This window comes from Meriones unguiculatus, chromosome 1 (assembly GCF_030254825.1).
Source record: "Meriones unguiculatus strain TT.TT164.6M chromosome 1, Bangor_MerUng_6.1, whole genome shotgun sequence".
Lineage (NCBI taxonomy): Eukaryota > Metazoa > Chordata > Mammalia > Rodentia > Muridae > Meriones > Meriones unguiculatus.
This window is the reverse complement of record NC_083349.1, coordinates 135,094,436-135,117,109: the sequence shown is the minus strand read 5'-3', so window position 1 is coordinate 135,117,109 and position 22,674 is coordinate 135,094,436. Positions and strand designations below refer to the sequence as shown.

The 22,674-nt window shown below is 40.9% G+C and overlaps 1 protein-coding gene across 6 annotated transcripts in view; it reads right to left on the bottom strand.

Moving 5' to 3' along the window:
- Window positions 1-22,674, bottom strand: part of Crppa (CDP-L-ribitol pyrophosphorylase A) — a 310,932-nt gene that overhangs the window by 221,244 nt on the left and 67,014 nt on the right. For all 6 annotated transcript variants that reach the window (XR_009585522.1, XM_060367222.1, XM_060367216.1 and 3 more), the window contains exons 4-5: window positions 10,968-11,072; window positions 3,980-4,025 (exon numbers count right to left, since the gene is read on the bottom strand). Coding sequence is in view for 5 of the 6 variants with exons in the window: in XM_060367222.1 (XP_060223205.1) it covers window positions 3,980-4,025; window positions 10,968-11,072 (151 nt within the window). In the remaining variant the exon portion in view is untranslated. The remainder of the gene's footprint in view (window positions 1-3,979; window positions 4,026-10,967; window positions 11,073-22,674) is intronic.

Here is a 22,674-nt window from a genome sequence, read left to right as displayed (position 1 = left end):
TAAGAAAACCCAAATAGCTGCTAAGCTCTGATTGTGTCTGTGAGGCAACTAGAGTTTCTGGAAGAGGTCAGCATTTTTATGAGCCGACTAAACACAGAAATGGCCCCCATCAACATGGAGAGAGTAGCCTCAGTCTGTCCAGGGTCTCACTAGAACAGGAAGACAGAAAGGGTAAGAGGGAGAAATCTCCCTCTCTGAGGTGGGAACACCATATTGTACATTTGGTCTCAGCATAAGTCCAGACAATAAAGGCTGTCCTGATTCTCTGTTCTTTGGCATTTGATGAAAACAATGCCACTGACTTCCTTGAATGGCTAGCTTGTAGATGACAGGTCATGGACAACAGAATAGAAAGACAGGGGAGATTAAGGGACATGGAAAGGGAAAGGTGTGCCTCACTCAGGAGTCTGGATGAAGACTCAAAGCAGTTGGGACTGAAAAATTCCAGCACGATGAATGACATACTCTGAAGGTTGTGAATGTGGAGATAAGATTCATTTATACACAGACACTTAAGAATATTAAAACAGCAATGAAACATGCTTCAGGCACATGTACATACACCCCTGAATCTTGCCTTAGTGCTCTCTCAGATGTCATCTTCGAGCCTCACGAGCAGGACTGTTAACTGTTGACAGTGGAAACATCTTAACTCCCATGCAATTCTTGTGCTCTTCGGTTCTATGGTACTGAATGAAATCTGTCCTTCTATCCTTTCATCTGAGTATTTCAGGAAACACCAATGACTGCACTCAAGTTCCTCAGCAACCCTGGGAAGATGGAACTTCCAAACCCATTGACATCAAATACATGAGAAGCATGAGACCACACTTGGGTCATGTCCCCTTTCTCTGAATACTAACCTGTGACCTAAAGACCTCTTAAGAAACTACAATTCCACTTAATATTAACTTGGTCTAAAATTCTTTTTGCAGCAAAGTCAAGAGTCTCAATCTCTACCTCAACAGAGTGGAGAGCTCTGAAAGGAGCTTTGGGGTGGCGACAGGTAGTTTCATGGATCTGTGTTTCTGACCCATCTTCCTGCCACTGCTAAGATGAATTTCTTTCTTTCTGTATATCAGCACATGTGCATATCATATTGCTTTCCTTGGTATGGGGATCAGGAATTGGGGGTGGGGGGATGAATGGCTATGGAGCCCACACAGAATCCCTGGAATCAGACTCCGGAGACCAGACTCAAGGTGCAGATCCAGCTTTACTGTCCAGTGTAAGAGCCTTTTTACCACTGAAGGCCAATCAGACCATCCCATGCTAGCCTCCAGCACCAGTACCAATCAAAACTATCAGAATATGGCAGGGGTTGAGGGGAGCAAGTTACCTTAGGAAACTTCCCTAAAGAAGGGGGATATAGTCACCACCATAGACTTAAGTCCATTTTAAGACTTCACCAGTGTGCTAGGAGAACCTAGAAGATCAACAGTGTTTGCAGTGGATCAGGATCTTTTGAGCAGCTGTAGGAGTCACTGACTCTTCACTCACCATTCCCTATGGGCCTCCAGAAGGCTCACCGCGACACTCTGCACAGCCTGGGTTACCCTAACTGATGCAGCTGGAAAAGGTTAAGCCTATGAATAAATAGGTTCTAATAGACTTCTGGTAATTACATTATATTTAGCAATTCGATGCATGTGTGTGGCAAGAATGCAAGTAAATGTGCAGGTATGTATAGGCCAGACACGGGGAGACATGATCAGTTGCTCTCGACCTGATATTTTGAGGCAGAGTCTCTTAATAAACCTGAGCTCACTGATACACCCAGGCTCGCTGACCACTGAGTTTCAAGGACCAACCCTCCTCTCTGTCTTGCCAGCAGTGGGATGACAGGCATACACTACCATACATTGCTATATCTCACAACCTCAAAGTTCCAAAAGTAAAACTACAAAAGTTCTCTTTATCCTGTTTCCAAAGGTACTTCAATTGTCAGTGTCAGTATTTAGTGCAAGTCATGAAGAAGGTAGTAATCATGGCTAAAGAATTATTCACTTGGAGATAGAAGACTATAGCAAGACTCCAAACTTGAAATGCAGTAGAAATAGCTTAGATAGATATGACGTATAGGAGACTATAAGGGGGAGCCTAAAGTAATGCCTCTCAAATTTGATTACAATGCAGTTACCCAGGGTTCTTGCCAAGACAGATTCTGATTCGTGGGGGTGGAACTGAAGACTATAATCTCACAGTTTGAGAAAACTCACATGACTGCTGACCGGGCTGCCTACAGAGTATGAAAGCCCTAGAGATGTGGCCCTCTGTAGGTGCAGTAATATCAGAATCTCCTTAAAGGTCCCAGAAATACAAGCCTTAAAGAAGAGGGGAAACTCTTGAGTTTCCAATTAAACCAACTGCTTACACCTAGCCATGTCAGATCAGTCTCTCAGAATAAAGGACAACAGCTTGAAAATACCATGGTAGAAACCATTACCTAAGTAAGAACGCAATTAGCTTAAAATATTTGTTCTTGCATATCTTCTGGCTTTGGTGGATACATGGGGAAAGCATTACAACATGGAAGATCAGCAGTCGAGACGCTTACCTCCTCACTGCTCATACCACATCACTACTCTACCTAAGCAGTGCACAGCTTACTTGGAAATACAATCAAACTGAGTTTTCTATGTCTTTGTGTTAAAAGCATAAACAACCACACCATCACTTTGCCAACCACTCACAAGGAAATATTTACACATTGCCTGGCTGATATATAAATATATGTTAACTTTTTGATTTATGGTTATAGATTAACTATTTACAAACACAGAAACACAAATTACATGACATTAACGGCATGAAAAAAATACTTTTGAAGGGAAACAAATGTGAGGGTAATTAAAAAACAGCCTCACGATTAAAGAAGAGCTCAGTTTTCTACATGAGAGGCCAAGTGATTGCACTATGCCAGCAAAAGACTGAATTTAACTGCTTGCTACTCAGCTAAAACTTGAGCATAAAATTTTGCCTCTAATCTAATTTTGATTAAAACAAAAAGTCACCTGCTTCCTGATATCTGGAGGCCAGAGGGAATACCTCTAAAACTGGGTGTTTAAAATGTGTGTTTTCAGTCAGTGACAACTTTATCCCTTGTGACATTTGACAAGTTCAAGAGATACACTTCATGGTCACAGTCAAGGTGTCAAGGAGAGGGAGCAGTGCTGCTGGTACCTCGGTGCTATTGCTGGGGGACTACCAAACAAAGCACAAACCCTCAGACCCAGGATCCAAGGATAGCTCACCTGACCTATGCGGGATCACCTGACCTATGTGGCCAAGATGGTCAGTTGGTGCTGAGCTTGAGGACTCTGATTTCAGCCACAGAGCCTGCAGAACACAGAATGCCCACCCTGTGTGTTGGTCACATTCCCAGCATAGTAGTAAGCACGTGATGGTTGTTAAATATGCCACAGGGTATCTTACGGGCTGTAATGATGACAAAAGGCAATGTTTCTATGATCACTAAATTTGAAAAAAAAAATATTTTCAGCATTGGACGAAAAAAAAGTTTGGTTTTTTGGTTTTGCTTTGTTTTGATTTTTACAAATCATCTAGTCCAATGTTTCTAAGTTGTGTAAAGTGTGATATGGAGGGCACTCCCCAATGCTCTGAGAGGACAGTGCAGAGGGGCAGGGACAGCCTTCTAAGCAGTAAAAAATAATGACTTTCACAATTTTATTGAAATATCAGTTTCTGCAGTTGCCCTTCTCATGGTATTGATGCTCCATATTTAATAGGCTAAAGTCTTCCTTTTATAAAAATTAAAATCAATGTGGCATAATAAGTGGTATTTCACAAGCAGGAAAGAGAAGAAAATGCAATTATTTTCAAAACACGAATCAGAGACCTCCGTAGCCTCCAGGCATCCAGCCTCCTAAAATGTCAGTTATTTAACTGTCCTGAGAAATCCTTAGCTGGCTCATATTTCCTGAAACACAGGCGCTGACAGTCACAAGGTTGAACATACCCTTAATCATGGATTCAGCTGCATACAGATCTTGTTTGTAGGTCACCTAAAGGACAGATAAACCTCATTAGACTCAACAGAGCAGGCAGGAATGTGAAAGCAATAAAACAATGCCCCTAAGGAAATTTTTCCTTCTGGAGAAACTGCACACACACAGCACAGACAATTTCCAAATGAAAGAGGCATTAGATGTTCACGTTACATCAAGTTCAATTTCAACAAATTATGAAGACCCGAATCTTATATCTTTGAATAAGTTGTGATAGCATGTAGCAATGTTTATTGAAACATGATCACTAAAACTGGGGTTTTATAATCAAGGAAAATGTGCAAGCGTTCAAACAGAAGTATTCACATCACTGTCTTGTAGGGTTTTGTACTGGAAAAGAAAGAGGTGAGGAAGAAAGGTGAAGGGAGAGGAGAGGAAGGCTGGAGGGCTGAGGAAAGAAGAGAATTTCCATGTAACAAAAGTCAGCCAGCTCCATTCCAAGTGGAAACTCTCAAAAACCAATGTACATTTAAAAGGATTTCTTGTGAATTGGAAGGCCTTTATGAAAATGCTTAGTTGCACCTCGTGAGATTTTTCTTAAAACACAGCTCCTACAAAAAGAACCTATAGAGTACCAGAGTGTGCCTAGGTACAATGAGGACTTTTCCTTAATAGCAGCTTGTTGTTAAATACCAGGCATGCTATGTCTATCTGGTCTACGGCAGATCCCTCCCGATGGCATTCTGAGAGTTCAGACATGGAACACTGGCACATTAGTCTCTGTATCATGGAACGAAGCATGAACAATAAAACTGACTAAGCACAATAAAGTCCGAGAGGCTCAGCATTCAAACTCCCAGATGAGCCAGGTAGTGGTGCACACCTTTGATCCCAGCACTTGGGAAGCAGAGGCAGGCAGATCTCCGTGAGTTCAAGGTCAGCCTGGTCTACAAAGCTACAAAGTGAATCCAGGACAGCCAAGGCTACACAGAGAAACCCTGTCTCAAACCCCTCCCTCAAAATAACCAAAACAAACAAACAAAAGAAAACAAATATCCAAATTATTAATAATGCCAATGGTCTCAACCTTGTTTTGATAAATATTTACCCAACTAGTTCCTTTCCAGACTGTCAAGTTAGTTTTTTTTTTTTTTTTTCCCCTCTAAATCATCTCATCCTGGATTTTGTTAGATGTATTGTTTAGCTCAGGTAGACCAGGGCACTTATGAATTAGATTCCTCTGCTGGCCCCTTACCCTAACAGGTAAATCTGATGATGCCATACTCTTCAGAGTCGCAGTAACAGCAAACTCAGAAAGACAGATGGAAGTCTACTGGAACATTTAGCTAATGCATTACAATCCAAGGTGACATCACCATGATGTCTCTAAAGAAAGCACAGCCGATTGATATCTGTGACTCTCAGTACTGCAGTTACTATCCGCTGTACAGTTCTGCATTTGAGAAAATAAGAACAGGCTCACAATACAGATTTTCGAAACACCATGTATCAAGAAGTGTTTGTAAAGGGTGCTGTAGATGCTGCTCTGAGTGCTAGGGGCAGAGCCACGCCAGAAGCCAGTCGAACCTTTCACCTGCAGAGAAGCCACCTTAGTCAAGGACTTCCTGTGAAACAGAATAAGCCTGGTTTTAAACTCTAAGGTGAACTAGATAGCTCAATTCCAAACCAACTAGTATTTGCAATTTAAATAAGAAAATAATTTGTACAATGACTGTCTGTTGCATAGTTTAAGTTCCAGACAGAAATCAAAACTATACCTAGCTAACTATTCATTATTTTCTCATGCTTTCAGGGGTAAACTACATTCTAAGCTCAAATTAATATTGACAAAGGATTTTTAAATTTATATAAATTTACCCTCAAATACTAAAACAGCTTTTAGAATTCTTAAAACTTAAAGGACTGCAATTACTTAAGTATAAAATACATGTTTTTTCACTTAATGGTAATATCCACCAACTAGATTTTAAAAGTCTCTTAAGTTTCTCTCTCCTCTCTCCATCTTATGGGTTATAGATGCCAACACAAAGATTAATAATTTTTGTTTTCACTCAGAGTAACATCTAGTATGTGTTTAAGAACAGTTTTAAAACCATGTACAGTGACACACAGTTATACTCCCTGCATTTGGAGACTGAAGCAGTAGCAGAGTGAATTAAGGCCAAATTAGTGTATTGTGATTTGAGAGCTGCCTGAACTATGAGCAAGCATAGCTAGCAGGGGGGGAAAATTTGTTGTTTTCTAAATAAAACATCTAATGCACTTCAAAAGGAATATTACTGGAAAATGCCATGATTTTGAAATGATGTGTTATTCGCTTCCCTAACTTTTTAAAAATGAGTTGTCCTTTCCTTATTTTTCATTTACAAAAGCATCCTAACAATCGGTTTTGAAGTTGACTTTCAGCACTGCTAAGCCTTTTGGGTAAGATCAAGTGTTGACATTGATTTTCCTCTGTCAGCACAATCTGTACTTTTCCTTTGACCTTGCACAATACCCAACTGTACTGCACATGCTGATGTGTTTCTCATTGACCAGTTTTCAAGCGAGGCTCAGTGGAGCCTCTGGAGCCCTGGAGAGATCAGTAAGGGTGCCCTGTCCAGGGACACGCTGGCAAGGCTATAGCTGCCACTCACCTAGGACTCAGTCTCATCTCCATTGCCTGGGTCTGTGTCAGGGCAGTGATTCCTCTGAGCCGTGCGTTGAGCTGAGAAACGGTCAACAGAAGAGAAACCTGATGCTCACACTAAAATTATTCTCTCTCAGTCATAGGCCAGGTTTCCCTCAACTACCAGCATGCACTTCACCTTATATTTTGCTCATTTTATGTGTTGAGGTGCAAAAGAGACCTCTCTGAACAGAAACAGGTCAAGGTGGCCCCACGTTCCTTGAGTAAGAGTAACACTACCCTGGAGGTTCCCACATACCTACCTCATAAGAGGCATCACTCCAACACTTGGCAAAGGGGGGCGGTTAATTCCTATACTTAGAAGACATTGAATATTCTTTAAACATGGGTGTCAGGTCAGAAGAGAACCCTAAAGTTGCAGCGTTGGCTTGGCTCTGGCTGTCCTATAGAAGGCCTATGAAACTCCTCGGGTTTCTATCTGCCAGGAAGAGTCACTTCCCTATTGCCATGTATCTATGACACATCCCAAAGTCACAGGCCAGCAGGGCCCTCCCCTACTCTGCAGCTAAGGGGTTTTCTTTACAAGCGAGGAGGTTTTCTCCTTACTCCACCTCTTCTTTCTGCTCCCAGAGAGATACCCCAGGCCATTGCCAGTCTTCCCACTCCTCTGCCCTGGAGAGGTAGCCAGGGCTGCTTTGGACTTTCCCAGATGCCTCTTGCTATTCTGTCTCACATCTATAAGAAAAACCTTCCCAAGCATGGATGGATCACTTTGGCGCCCTCTCTGCACCCTTGCTTACAGTGGGTACTTTTCAACTTTATTTCTACTTCTCTAGTTGTGAACACTGAGAAAATATCCTTTTTCCTAGAATGGGAAAACTGCATGAAAACGTCAACAATAGAAATTATGTCACCACACTGAATTGTTGATGGTGAAACAAAAAATGTTTCCACTTCTTTGTTTTTAAACGAAGATGCCAGAATGATGGATCTATAAAAGCTAGTGCCCATCCAGAAGAGTCTTCCAGCCACTCATCCCAGCATGCTGTGACGACACAAACACTTGCAGCCTCCTTCTCAGGGTGCATTTGAACACAATGAAGCAGTTGTTACATTTCCCCAATAACTGGTTATAAATCTCCTGCCTTGGAGACATCTTTGACATTTAGAAACAAGAAGTCTGTTTAACTAAGACTGTGTGGGGTTTCTTAGAGACCAGCTAGTATACTTGGGAAAAACATAAGACATGTTTTTAAATGATATCAAATCTCAGCAAAATAAATGCTCAACAAAGCTACCAACTCACAGCCACTCCACGAACTATGAGTGTGGACCCCTGTTCTCAGGAGACAGAGCAGCTTTCTATGCTTGGACATTTGGGGAAAAGAGGACTAAATCTGGTCAGGTGGTACCATGTATAGTAAGGTTTTTGTTTTTGTTTTTGTTTTTTTCTTATTTTCTTGTTTAATAACTTAATGCATTCCTCAGACATCATAGGAGCTAGCACAGGCAGACTGGCATTAACACTAAATGTCTGGGTTTTGCACTTACCCATGTCAAAATATTTATGTAAACTTTAAAACACTAACCCCCTCCTCCTCCTCATGGAGTTTCAGATAGCCTTTAGAACAGTCCTACTGGTGGTCACCAGGAATCTCATTTCCCTGAACATCAAAGGGGTATGAGTGCCCTGACTTCACAGGGCCAGACAAGGTCCCAGCATCAGAGGTAGACAGCATGGCAGAGGTCCACATGGTAGAAGTCAAGTCTCTCCTCATACATTTCTGGGGGTGGGGCGGTTTTACAGAACTACCTACAGCCAGACACTCTGATTCATTGGGCAGGGACCAGTGATGGGAGTGTGGAGCAGGATGTGTGCTTATCAATACCACTTTGATACAAACTCACATCCCTGGTGAGAGATCCTGGCATCAAGAAGTATCAGCTAGGGACTCACAGACAATGCCCTGGAAGGGGGGAGGGGGGACCTGGTGCTATCTGTGAGAGGAAAAGATGAAACACATATGCAATATAGCCTGAACAGGAGCTGCATTTACTATAACATTATTATAGTTATTCCTGTGTGGCCTAACACCCCTAGCACACTAACAGTAACAACCATACTGTAATGGCTTAGTGGCCTGTGGAATGGAAAGACAACATGGTTAAACTCTGAATTGCACACAGCAAAAACTCTTTATCTAACTTACTGCAAAGGCCAGATCTCAAACATATTCCTAGACATCCCTAAAAGCATTTACAGTGCATATTGAAGGAAGCACATATGAACCATGAATAGATAAAGATAAAATGAGTGTTTTCCTACTGGGCTGATGAGATTTACATGTGCTTAAAAGAGCATCAATACTGTATAAATTTTATGTAACAGGCAACAATCTAAACCTGTCATTCTTCTTGAAATTTTAAAACTCAATCTTTTGTGTCTGAGGCAATCTTAGTATGTAGCATGGTCCATCTCATTACTGTAGAAAATGCCTACTCTCTGTGTAGACCATAGCCAGGTAAGACGACAAATGCCTTTAATTCCACAACTCAAGAGACAGGCAGGCAAATCTCTGTGAGCAGGCTCTACATGATGAATTCTAGGAGAGCCAGAACTACATAGTAACCTGGTATGATTCAGAGCTCTCTAGAGCTTCTAGATATTACAAGATTTCAAAGCCACTGAAACTGTTTTTGAAGCAGCTATGCAGAGGCTTGGCCTACAGCACTACCTCAGGACTCGTCTAGTTCTCTCTGATGACAGAGGGCAGGTGAAAGAATCAGACTGGCCTTATAACCTATAATTTTAAATTATAGGCCCATGTCAAACTAAAGTCTCCCAGTACTTTTCCAGAGAATAGGAGAATGTAACAGCCCCTCCTGACCCTAACCATCTGCATCTACGGAGATAAGGAAATGAACAAGCAAAGACCTCTACTCGGTTGCAGAAGAAAATAACATTGTCTAGCAGCGGATCCGGATGGTCCAATTTCCCCTCCCAAATGACCCCTGATCTTTTGACTAAAGGCGCATAGCCCCGATTCTCAGAGAGAATGAGCAAATTGCTTTTCCCACTTTTAACAATGGCCTAGTCTGACCACAAAATGTACTAATCCTTTTCCCACATTTAACAGTAGCTGAATCTGCACGTATCAAAAAAGATCAGATATCTCCCAGACCTCTGGGACAAAGCTGACCGGACCTGGTGCCCCAAACAGACCCTACATCCGCTCCCATGCTGTCAGACCTGTAACCCCCTCATCTACCCTTTTAAAAACCTGCGGCTTCTGTAAGTCGCTGACGACTCCAGCCTGAACGCAGAGTTAGCACCAGCGCGCTGGTGTGAATAAACCTCTTGTTCATTGCATCGATTATAGCGAAGCAAGCCTAACACAAGCATGCCATACCGGCACCTGCCTGAGCAGGAGGCCACAGAGGGAAGATGCCACAGCCTTAATTCCAGCAACCACTGTTTCCCCCAGAGAAAGGCATGTGCCATTAAAGGACTTGGGCCTTGCCAAAGGAACCTTGCCAGTGGGTTCAGCTACTGTTAAAGTTATTTTTACTGAACTGTGTTTGTTTCTCAGTTTCTCTCTTAACCCAACTATCACACAAATAATTGAGAACTGAGCAGTTTTAACTCTCTAAGCTATTTGGCTTCCTCTCAGTATACATCCAAAAAGCGATACAAAGCTACTTTGTAGCTTTCTTTGCTGAGCTCTCTATCCTGGTGGCTCCTGGACATCTGCAAAAGGCTTAATCCCCTACTACCTCTTCTAACTCTTCCTCCCCTGGAAGGCAGGAAGTCCAGCCCTATTCTGTCCCCTGCTCAGTGATTGGCTGTAAGCTGCTTTATTGGCATTTCAGGAGACAATTGGGGAGCAGTGCTTATACAACACTGAAACAGGAGATTCTCAGAACAAGGACTGCAACAAGATATGAGGGAGGGGGTACAGAAATCAGCATTTGAATTACACAATAACCTTAGGCCTACAAGCTACACCATGGATCAGAACTATAGTATTAATGTTTTCAACTTGGTTAAACTGGCTAGAATCCCAGGGCTAAGGGAAACACTCCTAGAGTAGACAATAGAATTCTAGACTCAGCCCAACTGAGAAAACATGAAACAAGACAGCAAGGAAGAAGATGGTGTTAACAGACGTGGCGGCTGAAATGGAATGTGTCTAAAGGACTCCAAGGTAAATTTAAACAGAAACATCCTCACACGCTGATTCACAGGAGCCCTGGCAGGACTCTCTGGCTTTCAGAGTTTTTTGTCTTACTGCTGTAAGTTGAGCACACATACAGGCAGCAGAGAAACCCCCAAATGATGACTCTCTTACCTTCCAGAGGTCTGGGGGCCCTTCTATAAGTTTTGCTTTCCTGTGACAGTATTTTAGGGCCAACTGCAAGCACTCTGTTCCAAATTCCAAGTCATAGTCACTACACTGGTGACAAAGGAAAAAAGAAACAGACATAGGAGAATTAACAAACTGTAATACAATTGAGGAAAAATAAAGCCAAACAAAACAAAAGCCTTTTATTTTACAAACAAGTAAAATATAAAAGGAAGCAATCTGAGAATTAACAAACTGGTTAATTATCTGCTGATTCTGTTATAGAATAATCCTTCCCGTACCCTAAAAATGAAATAAAAGAACAAGCTAATAGGAACATTACCCATCCCTAGAGACCCGGGCTCCCTCGGGTGCCTCAGGCCCCTGATCATAACAGTATTTCTTTCTGATGCTCATACTTGAAAGCAGGGCTGAGCAATTACTGCATCCGAATTCTTCATCTAGCAAACACACATCTTTTGTAATATCTAAATCTCTTTCTTCTATTTATAACAGACATTAAAACATCATGGCAACTATTCATGTTAATATTTGGACTATATCACTTTTATTGAGGTATCTATTTATTTATTATTTTTATTAATTACGGTTTATTCACTTTGTATCCCCCCTGTACCTCCCTCCCTCCTCCCCTCCCAATCCCACCCTCCCTCTTGCCCACCCATGTCCCTCTCCCAGTCCACTGATAAGGGAGGTCCTCCTCCCCTTCCCTCTGATCCTAGTCTATCAGGTCTCATCAGGAGTGGCTGCATAGTCTTCTTCTGTGGCCTGATAAGGCTGCTCCCCCCTTGGGGGAAGGTGATCAAAGAGCAGGCCAATCAGTTCCTGTCAGAGACGGTCCCTGTCCCCATTACTATGGAGGCCACTTGAACACTGAACTGCCATAGGCTACCTCTGTGCAGGGAATCCAGGCCATCTCCATGAGTGGTCCTTGGCTGGAGTATCAGTTTCAGAAAAGACCCCTGTGCCCAGACTTTTCGGATCTGTTGCTCTCCTTGTGGAGCTCCTGTCCTCTACGGGTCTTACAATCTCCCACTTCTTTCATAAGATTCCCTGCACTCTGCCCAAAGTTTAGCTATGAGTCTCTGCATCTGCCTTAAAGCAGTTATATCTTTGTTTTTGAACACAGAAATAGTTGTCTTTCATTGATTGTATAGATAAACATAAATGTCTTATATTCAGTGAAATATAAATAACTTTTTAAAATGGCACCATCAAAAATCACTAAGCAATAATATAAATTATGTGTCAGCTACATAAAGGTAAACAATGCATGAATCACGTCCTCAGAGGAACCGCAGTCTAGAGGGCAGCCTGAATCGAGAAAATAGCAGCAGAACGTTGTCTGCAGTTCTGGAAGTGTATCTACAGAAAACAGACTGGGAAAACAATGCAGTTTGATGTGAGGTTATCAAGAAGGGTCTATCAGAGGCCATGGTCTCTGGTCTCCAGCTTAAAGATTAACAGGAAGAGGAGGAACTATCTCATCACAACGAAATTTCATAAAGGCAAAGGTCCAAGGTATTCTTATTCTGCAAGCTTATGTGTATGTGTGCACTTACGTGCAAGGATGCTGGGACGGCGGATATACAGTGGATGACAGGGATCCAAACTTTGTGTGACTAGTACTTTACCCACTGAGCCACCATGGAACAGAAGGAGCAAAGGGGAGCAATAATGAAACAGCATTCACCCCAATTTCCAAAGGTGTTTTAGTTTACTGGAAGACTACAAAGTCCTAATTGTTGTAGCTTATGAAATTAATGAAGAAAATGTAGACAACTCTACAGTCTCCATGCCACTTGCATCTTCTATGTTTATGGGAATGCTAAATGAACTATCGAATTACACTTGGTAAGTTAACATGAATTTTGGTAGGCCTCTGCTTTGTATCTTCAACACCTTTACAGTCTATCTGGTAGTATGCAAGTTGTCTATACAGGAAGAGCTAACCCACAGTTAAACTTCAATAATGGCAACTTTGACTCCCCCCTGACTCATCACACTACAAGAAAATTCATGCTCCCTAGCCAGCCTTGTAGGGGCTCACAAACTGCACTCTGGATGCTGTGCTCCTGGCTATGCCATAGCTAAGTCTGCGGAAAACACAAAAGTAAATGAAAATATATATGAAATATATTCAGGAAATAGAGGCTGGGTGAAACTCAGCTTAGAAAAAAAGACAAAAACTTCTGCAACATTTGACATGGAAACAATCCTCCCATCCCCTATATCTGCCTTTGTCTCCCATGTTCCTATGCAGGCAATCATCACTTGCTAGTGTTTATTTCTGTGTGTAACAAGCAACCTTTGCCCAGTAGTAAACATGAAGAAAATCTATGATCAGTTGCAATAAAACTTATTCATTACACAGTTTGTAGGCGGCAGAGGTACCATCCTTCTAGCTGAGGGCTGCGGGGCTCTGATTTGTCTGTTTACTCCAGTGGCCTACACTGGCAGAGACACTGTGCTCAGGAGGGTTTACGACAATGGTACAAAAGCAAGGCACTGCTTCCAGAGGATGACAGTCTGGCGGGGTGACTCACCTCGCACACGATGCTTCTAATTAACATGCCTGTGATGTGGCCATTGGGTTTTTGTTTGATTTACTATCTTTTGAACAACAACAATAGCAGAAAAACAAAAACAAAAACCAAACATTATTTCTATTTCCCACCATCATACAAACCCACCTTCTCCACTTCCCATCATTTTGATATAGTGGTTTTGATCTTACTGAGCACGTATATTATAGACTATGCAACCTTCTCTCAGAGATAAAACACATAATGCTAAAATTACTTTATGAGTAAGTTTGTTTCCTTTGTAATTAAAGCTTGTCTTTTGTTTTATGTGGTTAGCTTTCTATGTGTGTGTAACTCCTGTAACACTGCACACTTGGATACTCGCCCACATCTGCCCGTAAGATAAGCTAGACTCATGTAAAGTCACCCTTGTCGTCTTCCAGTCATTCCTGCAGGGGCCACTGTGCTCTTGGCCGGTGCCATAGGTGGTGTTCTCAGATCACCACAGGCCATCTCAGGCCTGTCAACCCAAACCCATGTACGCCATGCAGCCTTCTTTCATAACGGACCCGTTTTCCCAAAACAAAGTCTTTAACAACGTCCTATGGAGAGACTGTGTAGAGATATCTGAGCTTAGTATGTTTTTAAACAGGACAGATTGCCCAAACAAAACCATTCCACAGACAGAATGAAGAGCCACTGAGATGCGAGCTGCTGGGATGAGGAGCAGAGACTTCCTCGGTCAGCAGGCAGTGTGCACAGGTTCTGCTTGTCACGGGAAAGTACCTCCATCCTCCACTGCAGCCCATGTTCTCCTCATCACGCACCCTCCCGAGCTGACTTCTTTATAAACTCCTTTTAATAAACATGTGCTTTTCACTCTTTCCTCAGCTCTTAACCTTAGGGGGTTCTTTGCTTGCCACCATAGGCTGGGACTTCTGTCCTTTTATATCTGCTGAGTTCCTGTTACTAATTCACCTGCTTTCCAGCTAACCTTCTTTTGCTATTGGCACTGTTGACCTCAAGGACTTCTGATAGGTTTCACTCTTTTTTATTTCTTTCAATGATGTTTAAGTAGTGAGCGAAATGATATAAATGTCCAGTCTGCTTTCAGTAACTAGAAACAAAATATATGCATGCTGGCTGCACACACATTCCAAATTATCTTCTCCAAAGATGGTATTCACTCATGTCCCTAAAAATAGTATGCAATTGTAGCAGGTTTTTTGGTTTTTTTTTTTAACAAACAGTAAAACAGACTTGGAACCTCAAAAAAAAAAAGTACTATGTATAATCTGATTATTTTTCTGAAAAAGGAAGGATTCCTTAATTTTCAGAGGTTTTATACCCCACAAAAGGTTAGAAACTATTGTTTTATACTAATCATGTAATGGTCCATGGCTACAAATAATCTGATTATACATCCTTCCATCCGTGACAACATTTGAATTACGATTGCAGTAGAGTAGCCAAGGAAGATTGCCCAACAGAGAACAATATATATATTAGAGTAAAGCTAAATCAAAGGCATGCATGCACAGGTTTCTCAGTCTGTCACTGGAGGAACATGCACACAATATTCAAGTATTAACAAAATAGACCAGTTTGCAATTAGGTAAACAATGAACACCTGCATTCAATTTATCATCTCAAAATCAAACCCGAAGCATTTTGCATACATCTACATTACTTGAATTATGCAATGTTCCTTAGCGTTTGCATGAGACAGTTATCCAAGAAGCTTTGTTCTTGTATTCTATCAGATCATCTTCTCAGTAAACAACCTCAGACTGTGTCCATATGAGGGATACAGAAACACCCCTTACTCTTATAGTAAGGGGAGCAGCGGTTGTCTCTGACTTGGACTCTGTTGTCTGCTCTTTGATCACTTCCCCCTGGTGGGGGCCCTTGCCAGGCTACAGAGGAAGAGGATGCAGGCAGTCCTAATGAGATTCAATAGACTGGGGTCAGATGGTAGGGGAGGAGGGCTCCCCATAGATGAGGACCAGGAGAAGGGGATGGGGGAAGTGGGAGGGAGGGTGAGACCCAAAAGAGACAAGGGAGGAGGCTACAATCAAGATGTAAAGTTAATAAATTATTAAAAATGAATTTAAATTAAAAACAGAAATGAAAGCACAAATGGTGTAGATAAATAAACACAAGATTTCTCTTTGAGTAGGAATTTTTAAATGAGTTTACAAAGAATGCATTTCCAAAGGCCTTCAAATACCTATCATAAAAAAGTACTTTCATATTATTCCCAATCTTGGCAAGCCTACAGAACCAACATACGTTATGAATGACAATCCCTTCCATGGCTGTCAATTCAGAGATGCAGAGGTTTTTAATTCTTTAATGTGTGGCTACAGCTTATTAGCACAAAGCCATAGTGTGAGAGACAGCCTTACTGGTAACACTGAAATTGCATTTTTAGCCCTTTCTATTGATTTTCACAATCAAATACTATCAAAACTATAAAAAGTAAAAATATCAGTGGAATGTTTGACTCATATTTATCTTATTGGGAAACTACTCCAAAGCTAGACAATAAAAGCAGAAAATGTAATAGTGGGCTAAACTGCTAGTCATTAATTAATGGCAATGAATTATCTAATGTGTGTAAACAACTGAAGGAAAACACAACCCTTATCACCATCCAACCACAGAGACAAGAAAGGTTTAAATTCTTGTAAGAACTGTCGGAGGGTTTTTGTAAAGATCTAGAATCAGTTTCTGCAGCAGCAGGAGCAGCCACACCATTCCAAGGTAGATGATGTGAAAAAGGTCAGTCTACTGGAGATGCTGGTGATCAACAGAGCTGAAGTAACCTGTAGGACCAGGTCACATACATGGGCAGTAGAAGACCTTTATGTGAGAAACAGGAAAAGGAATGGTTGGAGATGCTGGAGAACATCTGTTCACTAGTGAGGCAAATACTTGTGGAAAGCTTTCCCAGTAATGCACTGAGAAAGGTGAGCAAGGCTGAGAGGGTGGGATGGGTGGGAACCGCACCGGCACAAAGAACCTGAGGAGCTCACCATCCTAGTGGCAAACAGACACCCATGATCTGGTTAGACATCTTTCTTCCATTCATCTGATATATCATTAATCATACTACATCTCAGCTTAGTGCAATCAAACTACAACAATCTGCCCTAACCCCCAAGAGACATTATCCTAAGCCCTTTACAAACCAAACTATAGTTTACAATTATTTTCTACTTTCTACAGAGTTTCGCCAGGAGCCTCTTGCTACTTCTTCCTGCTCGCTACCTTTTGTCTCACATGGTATCTCTGGAACTAAACTTTGATTCTTTCATAGTGCACTAAACTATAGTTTGGTTTGGTAAAGGGTTTAGGATAATGTCTCTTGGGGGTTAGGGGTTCCCACCCATCCCATCCTTTAGGGAAGAGCTGATGCAGTGTGATCTCTGAAACTCAGCATCTGTCAAACAGTGTGGCTCCTTTGCTTAACAACCACTGTCTCTTCAGGCTGTACTGTCTGTATTCTTCACAAGACAGATACCACAACTGAAGATTAAATTTGCCTAAACACTAGATAGTCAGACTGAACACCAACAAAACAAATCTTCTCAACAATAAAGCAGAAAGAAGGACAAGAACATGAATGAATTTCAAAACCATTGTCTCTCTACAAAAAGCAAGACAGGTTATAAATCCATGATTTCATTAACATGGTGTTTGTTTGTTTATTAAGACAGTGTCTCTCTACATAGCCCCGTCTGTCCTGCAACTCAGTATGCAGACCAGAAGAGCCTCATACTCATAGAAATAAATTCCCCTGCTCTGCCTCCCAAGTTCTGAGATTAAAGGAATATGCCACCATGCCCAGTCCCAATACAGCATTCTAGAACAGAGAATCTGCAGAGACAGAAAATAGGTTGGTGGTTTCCAGGGTCAAAGAGTGGTGAAAATGAATCAGCCACAAAGGGCACAAGGGGCATGAAGCTAGCCACCAGGTGACAAACAAACATAAGTAGTTTGTTGTAAGGTTTTCAGGGCTATATGCTTTGTGAATAATTACCAGCCAATTTTTACTTTGATATAAGGCATATCCAAAAACCATAATCTATAATAATAATAATAAAACAATAAGCCACTTAGTAATAAGTTAAACAAAAGAATTTTAAGACTCTAAAAGAGAAAGCTATAAACTTTGGTGAAAATGCATTTTTAATTGAAAGATATTTGACTATTTAGCATAGATGTTGTATTAGCTATATCAAAGTTCATCCTCAAGTATACCTCAGCTAAATTACAAATAAAAAAATAAGCTAATGTATTCTTAAAAGGTATAAAACTTGACCAAAAAAATTTATATAAAAAATAAGGTCCTAAACTACCATAATACTATTAAATAAAAATCAATGTAAACATTCTATTGCCAGTAAGAAAAAAAATTGCAGTAAACATCATATTATTTGACTTAACCCTACTGCCATAATAGTATCACATTATAACAACTAAGACAGCTTGCTAAAAGGGACAAATATCCAAGAGAACTTGATAAAAGGAAACATGTAATTATAAACTCCTGAGAGCTAAGTTTTCAATTGGAAAATTAATAAGGAATTATTCTGAAAATTGAGCTGATTAAATTATTACTCTAAAACTTGTTTCTGCACTCAAAGCAAGGATAAAACTGTAGGGAAAAATAGAGAGGAGAATATTTTTGTGCCATCAAAGAAGAATGTCTCAAAGTAAAAAGACTCTCAAAAGTCAACAAAATTAAAAATGCCAAAGGGAGGGAAGGTATTTGCACCAGTAATTTGAAAATTTTTATTCCAAATATAAAAAAAAAAAACTCTAAAGATTCAGTAAAGAATAAATCGCCATAAATCTAGCATAGAGGACAAGGATGGCTCAGCAGATGAAGGCACTTGCCACAAAATCTGATGACCTAAGTTTGCTCTCTAGGACCCACTGAAGGAGAGAACTGACTAGCACACACTGGCTCCTGATGACCACACACATGTCTATGGTACACACATGCCCACACACATAGAGAGACATACACAAATAAATAGGTATGTGTAGTTGTTTTTAATGACTATGTGTACACATGCCTTTAATCCAAGCACTTGGTACGCAGAAGCAAATGGGTGTCTGTGAGTTTGAGGCCAGACTGATCTTCAGAATAAGTTACAATCCAAGCAAAGCTACACAGTGATACCCTGCATAAATAATAAACAAACCAAAAGATAACCACTAATTGTCCACTTATATCTAAATCTAAAGTAATGAGCAAAACTAAAATAAAAGGGAAATTCATACAGAAAATGCTATTTAAATTATAATGGAATAAGCAACAGAACAAGAAAATTTGAACACAGGGAACTTCCCAGAGACTCATACTCCAACCAAGGACTATCCATAGAGATAACCCAGAACCCCTGCACAGATGTAGCCCAGGGCAGTTCAGAGTCCAATTGGGTTACATAGTAATGTGAAGAGGGACTGCCTCTGACATAATCTGATTGGCCTGCTCTTTGATCACCTCCCCCTGGGGGGAGCAGCCTTACCAGGCCATAGTAGAGGACAATGCAGCCACTTTTGATGAAACTGACAGACTAAGATCAGAAAGGAGAGGAGAACCTCCCCTATCAGTGGACTTGGGGAGTGGCATGCATGCAGAGGGAGGAGGGAGGGTGGGATTGGGAGGGGAGGAGGGAGGGATTTATGGAGGAATGCAGAATGAATAAAGTGTAATTGATGAAAAATTAAAAAAAAAACAACAAAAAAGAAACCCAGGGCTCAAACTCAGGGTGCAGTACTTCTCAGGCTGTGGCTCCTACATCAATATGGCAATCAATCCAATCCCCCACAGACTAACCTGATCTAGGCAATCCCTTACAGAAACTCTTCCTGGGTAATGCTAGGTTGTATGTGTTAAGAATTTGAACTAAAAAAAAAAAAAAGAATTTGAAAAAAAAACTATAATGGAATAAAGTTTAAGGACCACATTGATATTGATATCACTACTTGGAAAACACTTCTGCCTCGCCAATAAATTTAAATGTATACACATTATAAACAAAATTCTCTCATACATACCTCTCCAGTATATTCCATAAACACCCAAGAGATACATATAGAACTGTTGTGGATAATATGAATACTATCCAAAATTTCCAGTTCCCGCTTTTCTATGTGACTATAATTCTACTAAGTAGGGTACTTTTTAAACTTTTATTGATTCTATATTGAGTTTCACATCTTGTACGCCAATCCCACTCCCTGTCTTTTTGTGGCTACCCTCTTCCCTTACAACCTGTCCCTGAAACAAAATAAAAAATAAAAAAGTAAACCAAAAATGACAACAAAACAAACAAAAAACAGAAATAATAATCTCATCATGGACGCGGTAGTGTGTCCCACAGTACACCCTTTTTTCCACACATCTTTAATTGCAAAAGTTCAGAGACAAGTCATTGGTCTGGTTCAAGACCTCTGGCTTCTGCTACTCTATCAATACTGGATCCTCACCGAGACTTCTCTCAGATGGCCTGTTCTTGCCCTGTGTTATGGATATCCAGTAGGTTTGGACCTGCAGGACCTGTCCCTTCACATGCCCCAGCTGTTCATAGATGGGGTAGATGTTGGGGTGGGCCAACTCATAGCCCTGGATCTGGGTCTAGTGATAGCTAAGTTGGTCTCCCTGCCATCTCTCCCCTGCCCACACCACCAGGATGAGCTCTCCAGCACTGCCCCAGCTAGCTCACCCAGTACCACAGCCAATAAGGGGCAGGGCCAGCTATCCTGCTCTCATGTCCTCAAGGCCATCCCCACACCACCAGGGCCAGCTCTACTATGCTGCCCAGGTGAGGTGCAGCCACTGCTTTCCCAAATGCTACAGCCAGTGAGGGGCGGGGCCATCTCTCTGCAGCCCTTGGATTCCAACATGGTTCCCCACAGCAGCCCAAACCAGGGACATCAGCATGGCCTTTGATGGTAATTTTGGCTACAGACATTGACACAGACCCAGTAGCAATGTTTTTACTGACCTTCGACTTTGGCTTTGTCCAATACTTGACTGCCCAAAGAATAACAAATGAACACTGATATGTGTCTGTTCAAAGACTACCACTTAAGGGTCCCATCTCATATTTGCACCTACCTTCTTGTGTCTCTACTACTCTTTATTACACCACATTCACTCTGGAAAAGCATGAGCTAGGACAGCCTTCCCATTTGCAGAGAGAGAGAAGCACAACTGCACAAATTTCCTTTGGGGCCACTGAACTTGAATGGTTTCATATGTCAATAGCAAACTGATGAGAACATCAGTACCTAGAAATCCTTTTACATAACAACCCATTATGAGCTGAACTGTATCTTCTCTGTTTGAAATTCTCATATCTGGTACCTTAAGAATAGGATCTTTCTTGATAACAATGATGTCACGAATGCAATCAAGTTAAAATGAAGTTATTAGGGTGGTCACATCAATGTGTCCTTTTAAAATGGCAATTTTTAGACAAAGACAAATACAAAAAGGAGAAAGGCACACACCAGATGATAGATGTTTCCATGTGCCAGAAAAGGCAAGACGCCTGGCAAAAGCTGAGAGCTAGTTGAGACAAGCACGGCTTCTATCCTGGTGCCAGCCGGGAGAGCAGGCCCATACCAGCACCAAGAGGTTAGACTCTCAGGCTCCAGGAAGGAAACACAGTAACATTCTGGTTTTAATAAGCTACTCTGAGGACTTTTTGAAACCTAAAACACTAATATATACACTACAGAGCAAAACAAAACAGTAATGAAAACACCAAAACCTAAAATTCAGTTTGAGAAGCTGGCATTATAAGGCACTGAAAGGAGAAAGGTATGTCATATAATGCCACAGTCAGAAAATGCCCCAAAGTAACATGCCAAGTAGAAAATGTTTATACCAAATTGATAAATTTGGACAGGAAGACTTTTACGTTTTCCCTTAGTCACATAACTTTACATCTCTCCCCACCAGAAAGGTAAGAAAACTATGTCTCCATGTATTGAAGATCATGCAGGCAGTAGAAAAAGGAAGACATGACAGTGTTCCAATAACAATGTCAGGTTTAGGAGACCCCTGCACATTTCTCCTCTCCGTACCTGCACCATGACCTTAAGAATAAACCTCAATAGCCCACTGGTCAAAGAACAACAATGTGATGGCCTAGAGTTGTCCAGACTTTTAACTCAAAGAGGAGATTCCAGCCAAGTCTATTCTAAATCAACAGAGCCCCAGTTAGGCAAACAGAGCACGTCCTAGCACTGGTTATCACTAGCCTGCTGTCCTCCTCATTATATTTGACATGGCACTGATGTACAGTGGGCAGGCTACATGAGGATAATGAGATTGGTGGCTATGCATCTAGAATATGCTTAGTCTCTTGGTCTTGTTCAATTTGTTGTATTATTTCATTGTAATTGATTTACATTTTATCTGTTTACTTACTTATTTATTTTTAGTTTTTTCAAGACAGAGTTTCTCTCTGGAACCCTGGATGGCTGACCTCAAACCCAGAGATCCACCTGCTTCTGTTTCCCAAGTACAGAAATTAAAGGAATGCACCACCAATTTTCATGCATTTTATAAAAGTTAACTGTACCAATGGACAACGCTTCCAAAATGGCAAGAACCAAGGTAGCTAACAACCTATTGCTTAAAAACGAATCTGGTATTCTACTTCTCAGAAAGTTGTCTGAAATTAGGCTAAACAGAATTAAATACACAATCACATATTACAACCATACCAAATTAACAACCTATTTTTAAATAATCTACTTTTAAATAATCTATTTAAATGAAATGCCTATATTTAATAGAAATGACAAAAACGTATGGAAAATAGCAACCCACAGAAAAATAGGCTTAGTACAATTCTATTCATAAAAACATAAAAAAATAAAGAATTTTTAAACAGAGGAAGACAAGAAAATGAAGACAAACAGAAGCCACATGAAGAAAGAGGGGATTAGAAAACAAAACCAGAACACAAAAATGCAAAAGCACACAACACGCTGCACAAACATGAACTTGAAATGTGTGTGCTTCAGAACTGGAAAATCTAAATGAAATGGACAATTTTCTTAACTGATTCCACATGCCAAAGCTGAATCAAGACCAGGTAAATCAATTAAATAGTCCTATATTTCCTAAGGAA